Source organism: Eubalaena glacialis, chromosome 8 (genome assembly GCF_028564815.1).
Source record: "Eubalaena glacialis isolate mEubGla1 chromosome 8, mEubGla1.1.hap2.+ XY, whole genome shotgun sequence".
NCBI classification, from domain to species: domain Eukaryota; kingdom Metazoa; phylum Chordata; class Mammalia; order Artiodactyla; family Balaenidae; genus Eubalaena; species Eubalaena glacialis.
In genome coordinates this window covers 116,590,186-116,603,792 of record NC_083723.1, presented here as the reverse complement: position 1 = coordinate 116,603,792, position 13,607 = coordinate 116,590,186, and the positions used below count along the sequence as shown (strand labels likewise).

General features: G+C 49.6%; 1 protein-coding gene across 1 annotated transcript; it reads left to right on the top strand.

Moving 5' to 3' along the window:
• The first annotated feature begins 3,571 nt into the window (after positions 1-3,571).
• Positions 3,572-11,701, top strand: LOC133096652 (putative DBH-like monooxygenase protein 2). Its single transcript, XM_061198268.1, is given in 13 exon segments — positions 3,572-3,880; positions 4,783-4,929; positions 6,142-6,303; positions 6,545-6,628; positions 7,463-7,630; positions 7,818-7,920; positions 8,118-8,284; positions 8,604-8,695; positions 8,981-9,077; positions 9,205-9,264; positions 10,366-10,496; positions 11,046-11,160; positions 11,459-11,701. Coding segments are annotated over 13 exon segments (1,878 nt in total).
• The last annotated feature ends 1,906 nt before the right edge of the window (positions 11,702-13,607 follow it).

The following is a 13,607-nucleotide window of genomic DNA, read 5'->3' as shown; positions in this document are numbered from 1 at the left end:
TGAGAACACGTGTGTAGTGGTTTTGATCTGCTGGCCTGTATGATAGGCCGAAATTTCTTTTTGTCTCTTCAATCTCTTAACAAAATGCTTGTGATGTGTATCACATTCTGACTTAATGATTATTCAATAATAAAACTGTTTTCTTTCTCCTCTACCTTTGTGGAGAGATTCTCTGAGTTGGGAGGGGATTTTGTTTTTAATTGTATTTTCCCAGCAACTCACAGTGCTGTCACTTCCTGGCAGTGTGAACTTGGACTTCAGTTTCTTCCTCTGTAAGACGAAGATAATAATGAAAGCCATTTCATAGGAGTAAGTGGATTCATACATGAACATTTCTGAGAATAAAACTTGGCAGAGACTAATCGCTTAATGAGTTGACCCCTATTATTGCAATTGTAAACTTCCGATAAAAACATAATTATAGTGGCTTTTATTGGTCTTTAATCTCCTATCACTTAGTAATCAACTGAGATTCAAATCACAAGTTCTCATAACTTTTTAACATTGATAAGAGGCCTCGTGTTTTGGTAACCAATGATCTGGGAAATGAGATTTAAAAGACCCACACCTACCGTGGCTACAACCTCAGCATTTTATACACAGAACTATGGAGACACAGAGGGGTCTAGCAACCAAACTTTACTCTTTCAGGACCTGGGGCTGCACAATATTCAAGTTGGTGTCAGGACACTCCATAAATGGAGAAGGGAATTAGAGCAGGGCGAGGCCGCAGACCCATCTTCCGAGAGAGTCTGTGTGTCGGGGCCCAGCAGCGGCCTGGCATCCTGGGGGTCTGTGCCTCCCAGAGTCACTATTTTTTCTAATCTGCTGGAGTTTTAATACATGCAACAATACGGTTCACATGAGTCTGGCAAAAGATAACATTCATTGATGGCATTTGGTAATGGCATAATACAGTTTGGCTCGCTAGCTTTGAAACTGTGTGGTTCCTGATTTTTTAAAAATACAGATTTTCATTATGTACAATTCCGTGTATAACTTCGTTAATATTTTCTATATCACACTTTCAAATTTCCATAATCTAAATGTGCACAAAATGTCAATTGCACTACATTCTAAGTAACATGTGCTGATTCCCTTTTTTGGGGGGGAGGTGGGAATCTGATTTTTGTGTGTGTAAGTTTCAGGTGTACAGCATTATAATTCAACACCTGTACACACTGCAAAGCGATCTCCACCACAAGTATGGTTACCATCCATCACCATGCAGTTGACCCCCTTCACCCGTTTCACCCACCCCCGTGTCCCCTTCCCCTCGGGTAACCTCTGCTCTGATCTCGTGTGCTGAGTCACTCTTTGTCTTTGGCCCCCTTACCTATTCCCAGCCACATCTGTCACTCCAGAGAGGGAGAGAGATGAGCTCTGTGAAGCATTGCCCAAATCACACCTCTTGAATACAGACCAAAGGACACGTCGAGATGGTGTGTCCTCACAAGCCTCATGCACTTAATCCTGAGGTTTGCTGCCGAGAGAGTCAACTCTGGGATTTGGATGATGAAAGGAAAGGGGGCTGGGAGAGGGGAGAAAACCATAACTGGGGAAGAAAAGGAGAAAAAGTCGAGAAAAGCCCCATGGAAAGCCAGACAGACAGGACCCAGGAGAAGAGATTCCCTGAGCTGTGGTGGTCACTGGTCCTCCCCGAGGCCAGCACTCTGGCCGGTGAGCGGATTGCAGGAAAACGGATCCTGGGCCCATCTTGGTTTACAGGGCTGGCAGTCCTATCTCCTGGCCCCCTTCTGCATTTGTCTTAATCCCCAAGTGCGATTGGGATCAGAGTGTCTCTGACACCCCTGTTATCTCCTCCCTGGGCTCCGGTTCCTCAAGGTCGGTGCCTCCTCAGGCTCCTCCTCTGGCCTTGGCCAGGCTCCCGTCCTGGGCCAAAGCAAGCCTCTTCCTTCCAGGTGGCTGCTTAGCTCCCTACCTTCTCTGACTGCTCAGAGGTGGGCGGTATGCTTGTCCTCTTGGGAACGGTGTTTTCTCCCCACCGCACCCCAGTTACTACTCAGGTGCTCACAGCAGCTGCAAACAACCTCAGCTGGATCCTTACCAGCTTTGATGGGCTCCATAGGTAATGAGAAGAATATGCGTGGCCTGAATGGAGGCGTAAACAGCCGTGCCAGCTTCCTCCCACTCTCACTTAAGCTGGATTCCTGTGTGAAGATGTGTGGTCCGGATTCTGTGACGGAGGAGGCCCTCGAGGCATGTATCCTTGTTAGTTTTCAGATCCTCTCCACTGTCTGATGGAGGAAGAACACTGAGGGTCAAATGATTATCAGCTCTGTCACTCACACTGGAAGAAAGAACTCTAGGATTTGAGACTTTGGTCCCCTCCCTAAGGAGCAGCCAGCAAATGACACCAGCTCCCTCCACCAGGACAAGCCATGGTAGAGATGCCTCCAGGGGGCTGCGTGTCTTATGGGTGTCTGTGACCTAAGGAAATAATGGAAAGAGCACCATCCTGGGGGCAGGGCCCCTATGGTCTCGCAGTTAGCTCTGCCACCGACGGGATGGGGGTTCAGGCACTACGCATGTTACTCCCTGATGCTTCCATTTCCTCATCAAAAAATTAAGTGGACTGGAGTTTTTGGAAAATCAAGTGGATCTAAAGTTCCTTTTCACTCTGGTGTTCTGATATTTTAATATTCCTCTGCGTTTCTACTGTTTGCCTTGTACCAAAGAGCTTGCCAGCGGGGAAGTGGGCCAAGACTCCAGTGGAGGGTCCCCGAATGTGACTTCTCCAAATGGCAATTTGTGAGAGGAAGGGCAAAGTGCAGAGCATCCCAAAGGCAAATACACATTTATTCCCCATTTTCTCCCTCTCCTTCCCCACCTCCTCCTCCTCCTCTTTGCCCCTCCCCAGCGATCTGCAGAAACTTGAAGCTGCCCCAGACGTGGCCATCTGGAAAGCTGATTATGGCTCCTTCACCTCTACGTGTCCTTCCATGGATTAGTAGCAAAGACTCCTCCAGGAGACGGAGATCACAGCCTTCCCCTCCCCACCTCCCAACACCTCCTCTCCTCCTGCACTGTAGGGAGGCTGGAAGGCAGGGCCGCTTGGAGTCCCACCTCCACTCCCTGTCTGGGCATCACTTCTATATAGAGACAAAATAGAAAATGCCCATAAGAAGTTGGGGTGAGGGACATGTGCCAGAGGCCAGAGCGCTCAGTAAGAACATCCAAGGATACAGGGATGGTGGGGGCAGAAAGGGAGAGAATGGAAGGAGGAAGAGAGAGAAATAGAGGGAGAGGCAGGGAGAAACAAAACCTCCTTGATTCTGCAGGGTCCCTATGGGTAGGACACTGGTCTTGGGTCAGGATGGAGGAGACTGAGTGATTCATTCCCCAGAATTTCATGCCAGGTCCCTACTCCAGGGCAAGGGCAACCTTCTCTGGGCACCTTACACCTCCAAGTTATGTAAGTGGCACCACTCTGAACTCAGAGATAATCAGATCAGAAGAGCCCCAGTCTGTCCCTCCCCCATGGCATGGTGCCTGGCACAGGCAGAGGTGCATATAAGTCTGTACTTCTTGAGTGTCCATCTAAGGAGAGATGCTTCGGACCCCAGGAGCCACGGCCTGTGCCCTTCTCTTTCGGCTTCTCCTACTTACGGCCCTGCCGACCTCCTCTCAAGGCAACCACCTGGGCCCCACATCGCGTCTGCGTTATTCCACGTTCCTAGTTCCTTCTAATGTCATTTTCCTGCACTGGGACTTTGACCTTGAGGATGAGATCATCACTTTTGAGCTCCAGGTCCGGACAGCTGGCTGGGTGGGCTTGGGTATCACAAATCGCTACACCAGAGTGGGAAGCGATCCGGTTGTTGGAGGAGTCTCGCCGGACGGCAATGTCTATTTCTCGGTGAGTGTGAGGGTGACACCCTCCCAAGCATGAGGGTCTCTTGCTGGGTCTCTTGCTCTGAGTCCAGGAAGGATCCGCATTTTCCAAACACATCCAGGCACAGGCCCAGAGCACCAACTGATGGCTGACCTCTCCCTACAGAAATGGTCCATTGGAGAGTTTGAATCTAGGTCTTCCAGACTGCATGTCTCTAAGTTGCCAAGGGAATGGAGCCATTGGACTGAAAGAGAGAGAGTCCTGGACCACGATCTCAGTGCAGGTCACTGGGGGGAGAGTCAAAGCTGTTTGGTACACAGTCCTCATCTTCAGTTACCTTTAGGCTCAGTCAAATAGACTGCAACATAAAATAATCTAACAACAACATCAGCACCTGCAACAATAATAGCTTAAAATTGTTACTCATTTTTGGTTAAGCAGGCATTGGTCCAAATTCTTTGCACATTAAACCTCACAGCATCACCATGAGGTTTCTTACCCCATTTTACAGATGAAGATGCAGCTCACCCATCTCCCAGTCTCACTCAATCTGAACTTCATTTATATGGCAAAGTGTCCATGTTAAGAGCCCCATGAGAAGAGGAATAGCATAGACAGTTCAGAGAATAAGTGAGCTTTTAAGACTTAGGGATATAGGAATATTAGGATTTATGGAGATGAGATTTGAAATGGGAGAAGTAAAGCAAGGTCAAGTGGTTAAACTCCATCAGACACCGTCCATCCCTCTTCCCCACGAATCCCCGCTCGATGCCATGCTCTGTCCTAGGAGCAAATTATAATACATAATACAGACCTGGGTTCTGCTAATTTGGTACTTTAGAGGGGCTAAATGGACCCAGACTACTCTGAATCCGTGACCATTTAGGGCTCCTGGTTCTTACCCCTTGATCTTCCCTGGACCCCAGGATGAGCACCTGGTGGACGAAGACGCTCTGGAGGAGGACGGGAGCCAGGACGCGGAGCTGCTGGCACTGACAGAAGACGCCGTCTATACCACCATGCGCTTCTCCAGGCCCTTCCGCTCCTGTGACCCTCATGACCAAGACATCACGGTAAAAGAGGGAGGAGAGAGGAGCATTTGCTCACAAGCAGCCTTTCCTTCTAGGAGGTGAAGTCACCCCCAACCTGGAATGGCCGTGCCTGTCAGGCAGCCAGTCTCGGTTCCAGGGCCCTCGTCTCTCTCAGCCTTCCCAGGCACGGCCCCAATCCTGCCGCCTCTGATTTCACCAGCCCTCTACAGGTGGCCTCCCACTGACTCAGCCCCATGCCACCCTCCCTAGTGTCCCCTCCTGAAGAACCTTGTCTGATCTCCTTGAACTTCAGTGTCATGAACCAGATGTGGACACAGGCTCAGAGAGGGGACATGAGAGGGGGTGTGACTTACTCAACATCTCCAGCAAGTCAGCCTCTAGGCAGAACTGGAACCTGGCTAGTTCTGACACCCAGTCTAAAGCGTTCTCCTTTCTGAAACCCCTAGGTGGCGTTTTGGGGGGCTCCAAGGAGCTCTGGTTCTTTATGTCTCAGTGCAGAAAGAATTCAGGGAGAGGCAAAGTGATAGATAAGAAGTGACTTATTAGAATAGGAAGCTTGTGAGGCTTACATCAGGTGGGCGGGAGGGTGCTGCCCCAGAGAACTTAGTGGTCTACAGTTTTACAATCAAAGGAAAAGTGGGGAGGGGGAAAAGACCAACTTCTTCCTCATTCTTGAGTAGACACAATCTTCCATCATCAGCTCCTCCTCCAGGTTGGGCAGGGGAGTTTTCTTGTCCCAAGCCAGGACTGTCATGGCACTATGGAAAAATTATTTCAGGTCTCAGTACAGTGAGGGTCTTTCACTTTGAAATGTCACCTTTCCAGAAATTATTGTTTTTTTATGTGTGCAGAGAGCATGTCCTAGGGGTCATTAACTTACTGAGCTCACTGGGCAGGATGTGGGTCTCATGTCACCATTGTTTTATTGTTTTGGGGCATGTCTCATGCTTCTATGGCATGGTTTTGTTGCTAAGCAAGCCTGCTTGGTTTTGTGGTTAAGTAAACCTGCTTTCTTGAGTAATCATTAACTTACAGGGGTCCGCCATACTTTTTTCTCTACTTACAATCCCCTTGTGGGATTAACTATTTAATCACCTACTTTGCCCCTTTACCCTGTCCCTGTAAGTTCCACTGTGTCGATGTGAGCAAGTGGCTTGTGTCGGTGGTTGGGTGTGGGTGTGTGCAAAGTGCTGCTCATGGGCTGCAGCACCTCGATGCCCTTGACACCCCCAGAGTGACACTGTGAGGGTGCTTGCCGCCTACGGCCCAGATGACACTCTGAAGCTGGATCGGGAGAGTACTTTTGTGAAGTCCATCTTCCTGCTCCAAATTGTCCACCCCGATGATCTCGATGTCCCCAAGGACACCATCATCCATGACTTGGAGATCACTGATGTAAGACCCCTCCTCCCCACCCAGCCGCCTCCAGCCACTGCCCATCTTCCTCTCAATCCAGACCTTCCTCTTGCACCCAATATTAGTACGTTCCTGGAACTGAGGTTCCTCTGACTCCCCTCGGTCCCCCGAGGATGGTCAAACTGGCCCTCAAGTGGCCGCCCTTCCCCGACCTGTCCCTTCCCCTGCTTCTCCGGGAGCCTCCCTACCACCTGCTCAGCCTCTGTGTGTCCTGCTCCAGTTCCTCATCCCAGAGGATGACACCACGTATGCCTGCATCTTCCTCCCTCTCCCCATCGTTAGCAAGAAGCACCATATCTACAAGGTACGATGAAACAGACGGCAGGACATCGTCAAGGTGGTTGAGATAGGCAGTGGGCATGGTTGACTCTGAAGAGATGGTGTTCAGAAAACTGCTGGGAGGATGCAGGAGGGAGGTGGTCAGGAGAACATGGGGACCAGGCCAGGTTTGGTGGAGGTGGCAGTTTCATGATTTCCTGAGCCCAGAACTATAGCTCCCAGCACTGTTTTATTCACACCCCACAGTGCAGCAGCAATTTTGATGACGGTCATTGGTTAATAAGTGTTTGCAAAGAACAAAGTATAAGTCCTGCCCTGGGCCCAGAATTGTGTTCTCTTAGCCCAGGAGGAGGGGCAGGCTGGGGAAACATGGCCAAAGGCTGTCAAGTCTGGAAAGTCTGGCTAGAGGAAACTCAAATCGGTCACCTGACTTCACATTTGAGTGATTTCAATTTTGATCGAATAAATATAAGTATGACCTTACAATGAGTGGCAAATGTGTGGGAGCCATTGTTTTCTTTAGAGAGTGAATCCAACAAGGCATGATCACATGCTCAAATATAGAGAACTGACAAGGTTCTTACGGGAAAGTAGAAAGTCTTGGGATGTTCCCGGCTGGATCAAGTGTGTTGTGGTTTCAGGAAGGGATTTTAAAAGGGTGATGGCTGAGAGAGGAGTCAGGCTGAGTGCAGGGGAAATGATAGGTTGGGGAAGGAGAAAAAACAGAGGAAATGGAAGAGAAAGAGAAAGAGAGAGAAGTGGGGACTGGGCATAGTTTTATTTGGGGAAAAGGAATAGGGGGGATAAGGACATGGCCCAGAAGATCTTGACCACACTCTGTCCTGCGTCCCCCGCCCAGTTTGAGCCCAAGTTGGTCCATCACAAGGAGACGATGGTGCACCACATCATGGTGTGCGCCTGCGGCAAGGCCAGTGCTCTCCCCAAGGGCATCAGCGACTGCTACGGGGCCGACCCCGCCTTCTCCCTCTGCTCGCAGGTCATCGTGGGCTGGGCTGTCGGGGGCACAGTGAGTCGTGTGATGAGAGAAATCGGCGGCTAAGGGGACACGTGTGGTTGGGCAACTGGGATTGTTGGATTGATGGAAGGTGGGGAGACGGGAGGTCTGGGACGAGGGTCAAAAAACAAGGGCGGGCCCGGGTCCCTGCACCTACTTCCCAGCCATTCTTGCCGCCAAATCACCCTCCATCCAATAGAGTTACCAGTTTCCAGGTGACATGGGTATCTCCACTGGGACGCCTTTGGACCCCCAGTGGGTCTGACTGGAGATTCACTACAGCAATTTCCACAGTCTTCCTGGTGAGCACCTAGAGCATTTACGGGAGAGCAGCGGGTGAGGCTGGCTGAGTCCTCTAGGTGTCGGGAAGGGGATGCAGGATGCACGCCTACTCCTTTTGCTTGCAGCCCCCCCTCTCCCCCCCACTTTCCCAGGGCCTCTTTCTCCCCACCATGCGACACGGTCTCCTGCATCCTGTGACTGGTCCTTCCTGCACCAGATGTGTACGACTCCTCGGGGATTCGAGTGTACCTCACGGCGCAGCTGCGCAAATATGACATGGGTGTCCTGCAGCTGGGCTTCTTCACTTTCCCCATCCACTTCATACCCCTGGGCACCGAGTCCTTCGCATCCTACAGGCTGTGTAAGACGGAGAAGTTTGAAGAGGTGAAGCTGGGAGGCACCCCTCCTCCCCTGAGCTTCCCGGTTCCCCATCGCAAATCTGGTGTGACCCACCAGGCACAGCTTGAGCCCCAGACTTGGAGAATGACCACTGCCCGGTGCTCAGGAAAATCGCTCACCTGAATGGGGCAGGGGAGCCAGGAGGCAGGGCTGCGGGGCAGGAAGAGGGGCCCGGAGCTCCAGTAGGGACTAAAGGTGTGTGTCTCAGTCATAAGACGAAGGTGTCAGATATGAAAGGAGGAAACCGAGGAGCGGGGCCAGACAAGAGTTCCTAACAAGCCAGGTGGTCTCCTCCCTGCCACAGATGAACGGGGCCCTGGTGCCTGACATCCAGGTCTGCAGCTACCTGCTCCACGCCCACTTGGCTGGCCGCACTCTGCAGGCCGTGCAATACAGGTAAGGAAGACACAGATTGGAAGCTCTCCCTTCTGTATTTGGAAATAAATGTTAGCAATAATTATTTATTCTGCGGCATGACGTTATGCTCAGTTGGGAGTAGGAGAAGCTAGAACTATCCCTAGAGTAGTGATGACAGGAATATGACAGTGGAGGGAGGAGCTTTTTCGTTTTACGGGCAATCTGTGCCCACAGAATGACCGCACACGCTGCTTCTTTGTTGATAGAACCCCTCCCTGCTTCATCCTCTCCTTATTCCTGTCCCCTCCCCTTGTCCCCCTCCAGAAATGGAACACAACTCCGAACAATCTGTAAAGATGATTCCTACGACTTCAATCTGCAGGAGACTCGAGATTTACCTTCTCGAGTGGCCATCAAGCCAGTGGGAGCCTGGGGGGAGGCATGGCTGGCGTCAGGGGAAGGCAGGGTCAGCACTCACTACTGTTAGCCAAGAGGACTGTACCAGTCCCTCTGTGTCTTACTTTGAGCCTTTGTTTCGCTCTGCACAGGGAGATGAATTGCTGGTAGAGTGTCACTACCAGACGCTGGACCACGACTCCTTGACTTTTGTAAGTACCTCTCTCCCCATCGTGGTCAATGACAGTAGCCTCAGAATAGAGCCCCATCCCTGGCCTTGGCTATCACGTGACTCAGATTATTCCAGCTGAAGCCCCTTTCTTTCTCCAATGGTATTACCCAGGCACATGGGGCTTCATGCTCTCGCATCCCCATGACTGTAAGATGGGTACAAGGATTCCCGTTTTCTCTGTCAACAACCCATTAAGATTATGAAAGGAAAGCATGTGGTAGTGTCTACGAGCGTGGACTCTGGGCCTGATTGCCTGGGTCTGAATGTCAACATGATCATTAATAACTTTATAACCTTAGACAAATTATTCAGATTCCTTGTGTCTCAGTTTCCTAATTCTTAAAAGAATTAATACTATCTATCTCATAAGATTTGGGGGAGAGTTGATTAACATGCCTAAAACATCTAGATCATTGCCCGACTTTTTGTAGATTGTCAGAGTTAGCTATTATTATTACGGTCACAAGGAGCCCACATTTTGTGTGTCAGGAATGGCTCAGTGCCTGTAGGATTCAAAATGGATTGCATGCTTCCAAGGAAGAAAATACAGCCATACAAATGATTACAACACAAGTTAGAAAGTAAAATACACCGTAAGAGAAGAATGGGGAAAATGCACTAGGGGAATTCACAGGGAAAAAAAATCATCAGGTCCTATTACAGTGAAGTGAACATGTGACATATTTGAGTGGGTCCTGCTTTCGACATGTAGAGATGGAGAATTCCAGGGAAGCTCAAAGGGAGTGGCTTTTTTGGGAAAATCGGTATCTTATCATCTTCTCAACCATCTTTTCTCCAACTAGGGCAATAGCAATGGAAATGTAGAGGATGGGGAAGATACATGGGAGATTTCTTTGGAAATAATATCAATAATTGTCCACCAATTAGAACACAGGAGGAGAAAGCAAGTGTGGTGAGAAATAGTAAATAACAATTAGTGAGCTGGCTCAAGGTTAAGGGAAAAGGAAAACAGTCTCATTGGTAGAATGATCACCTAATCTAGTTTCTGCCTACCTTGTTCCCCTCTCTCTGCATGCCTGTGTATCTCTGTCTCTCCATCTCCCTCTCTCTCCTTCTCCAGGGGGGTCCCAGCACCGTTAATGAGATGTGCCTCATCTTTCTCTTCTACTATCCCCGAAACAACATCTCCAGCTGCATGGGGTAACCTGACATCATCTACGTGGCCCATGAGCTGGGGGAGAAGGCATCAGGGTGAGTCATCCTCAAGATAAGACCCTCAAGAGTGACCTCTAGAAGTTAGATCACTTGTGTACAAAGTATCTGTCTGCCTTTTTCTCATGCACTACCTGATTCAAAGACTGTTTACTTTCAAGTAGTGACCCTTAATTACTTGGGACTAAGGGGCCTCCCTGAGACTCTGATGAAAGCGCTGAAACTCCTTTCCAAGAAAAATGCACATCTTTGCAGACACATCCCATTTCACATATAATTTCAGGACATTTATAGTTTCCCTGAAGTCACCCTATCAACCTTCTTGGACTTCATGGCCCCCAGATTAAGAAACACTTCTTTAAAGAGTCAGAACTTTCTCTTTTTCACTTTAAAAAATTCTCTTCTCTGAGCTCTGATGATATTTCTCCCTCTGCCAAGCTCACGGTTGTGCCATTGAGTTGTAAGACATTCCTTACGGTTTATGCCAACATGGAACTGATGCTAACAAAAGTGAGGCTATTTTATACACATTTTGTCAAAGCTTTCAGTCAACCCTAAACTAGTGTCTGTTCTTCCTGCCCATGACAGTTCCATGGAGGGCATGATGGCCATGAACAATGTGGAGTGGACCCCGGAGAACATTAAAAAGGCTGAGAAGGCCTGCAAGGAGGCCCAGCAGACGGTGATAATAAAGACCATTGACGTAAGTGTCCCAGGAGACACCACGCTCCCGGGGTTAGGGATGGAGGGGTGTGGGAGGGTACTGGACGAGGCTGGAAAAGAGAAGAATGAGGGGTATGAATGTCAATGGCAGGAACGCTGGGTCAGAGAAGGAGAAGCTGAGGGAGCAGAAAGAGGGCTGATGCTGCTCTGGGTGTGGATGGTAGCCTCCCAGTTAGCTTGTGAGGCTGCAAGGACTGGGGATTACCAAGTAAGGTCTTAGGAGAGGAAAGGAGGTGGGGATGCTTCCACCTTCACCCATTTTCTCCCTTCTCCTGCAGGAGCTAGTGGAAAACACAACAGGCTGGATTCCGGAAATCATCCCTGCTCCCCGGGGTCCTTGCTTGGAGTCCTCCAGAGGTAAAGTGGAGCCCCAGGACAGAACCCCTGCAGGCTTCAGGGCTGGCCCCATCGCCCTCTCGGGCTCCAGCACTGCCACACCAAGGCACCTCCCCCTGACTGCCCTCTTGTTTGGGCAGGGGGCCGTGTCTTGGCTCCTAGCCACCCTGCAGGCTGGAGCCTGATACCGTCTCCTCATGTCACATACTCAGGCTCCTCTCTGCTCAGGCCTCCCCTTATCACCAAACAGAGAAACTCCTCTCTGCTTTGGCCCCCAAAGTCCTCCATCTGTGCCCTTCTCATGACTTCGGCCATGAAACTGCAGGCTTGGGCATGGCACAGAGTCCATAAAGCCTTTCCCATGACAAGCTCGGCAATCCATCCTTTAAAGCTTTAGAAGCATTGGTGGGACCACACATTTTCCAACAAAATCTGGATTCAAGGCTGGGTGAGGTAGTGGGTCTCTGAGCAGTCCAGTGCCCCAGCTTGATTGAGGGGTTGCTGCGTGGGGAGGAGGGGGCTTGAATGCAGAGGGGGAGCCCTGTAAACCCTCCTCAGCCCATGCTGGCCCTGAAGGGGCTCCGGTTTCTCTTTTCTTCTGACATTTTTGTCCAACCCTCCCTGTGAGGCAGAGGCAGCAAGCCACATGTGTGATTTGCAGTAAAGGAAGGTGCTTTGTTTACAAGAAACAAAGCTCAAGACACCAAATTAAATAGAATTCAACTCGCTTCCTGTTGCCATCTCTTTCCTTTGAGCCTTCGGTCCAGGAGAGGCAGCTGGGAGGTCTCTTGAATGGCTCAGGATAAGGCATCCAGAGGGCATCTGAGGGCCTGGTTGCCCAAAATGCAACATCTAATGCAGGCCTTGCTTGCCTCACCTGTGCCTCCACTGTCAGATGATCTTTATTTACTCAACAAGTATCACTTTCTCAATACTCAGATCACCAGGTGTCAAGAGCCTAACTGGCCAGGGAGGCTGACTTGGGCTCTGAGAACAGGTCAAGGGCATGCTAGTCCGTGAACTGCCTTGCTCATGGCTCCTAACTTCTGGAAGGGACCCCTACCCTGAATATTCCGAGGTGTTTAGAGGGATCCTAATTCCCTGGACATCAGGGATCTAGCCTCCGTAAACTCCTTGCCACTGCTTGAGGGGCCGAGCAAAGAAGAAAACACAGCTTACCCGAAGCCAGAGGGATCGTCTGGGTTCACTGCTGGGCTTCTCTGTTGTCATCATTCAAGGGAAATGAAGGCTCTCCTTTAGGTAATAATCTTAAAATGTGGTTGAGGCCCTTTGGCAGCAGTTTGAAATGCACAAATTGCATTCTACAGCATGAAGAAACACACAGATAAAAATGAATCTAGATAGAAACTTAAAACAATCAAAAGAGACCTTTTCTCTCTGGTTTGCCCAATTAACAGATAAGTCTGACATTTCTATTCCAATCTGTGTTACTCCAAGCCCCCCAAGCAAATTCTTTCAACCGCGATCTTTTAGGTAAAAACAAAAAGACAAAAAAAGAAGAACCTCCTGGCTGGGTTTCTGATGACAAACCTCGGTCTGTGCTACAGCCTTATTCTCGGGTCTGTCTTGACAAGTTCAAGTCAGCTGGGCAGCTACTCCAAGGTTCTGCAGCCAGAATCTTCTAATGCTCCATTTGTATAGCTCATGGCCCTATGCAGTTCCTCTCCTCCATACCCACTTCAAGTTCTGGTTCTTATTAAGCCTTCCTTCTTTCATTTTCTTTTCCTCTCCATCTCTTGATCTCAGCATTTAGTCGCCATGCACATATTCACTGAGCATCCTCTGTGAGCTTGACGTTAGGTCAGAACAGAAGCCACCAAAATGAACAGGAAATGGACAAGCACCCCCCACCCTTGTGGAGCTGAGGTGAAGCTTCTATGAGCCCCTGGCTGGCCATTTTCTCCTTGGGTTCACAGCATCCACCTCTGAGTCTTTCCCAGTGCCATGGATCATTTCTCCCGCTGCTGACTGCCTCCAGAGAGGAACTATATTTATATCAACCTATGGAGAATGATTTGTTTCTATATTTTAAAGGGATGCATTTATATTGATATTATGCACATATATTAG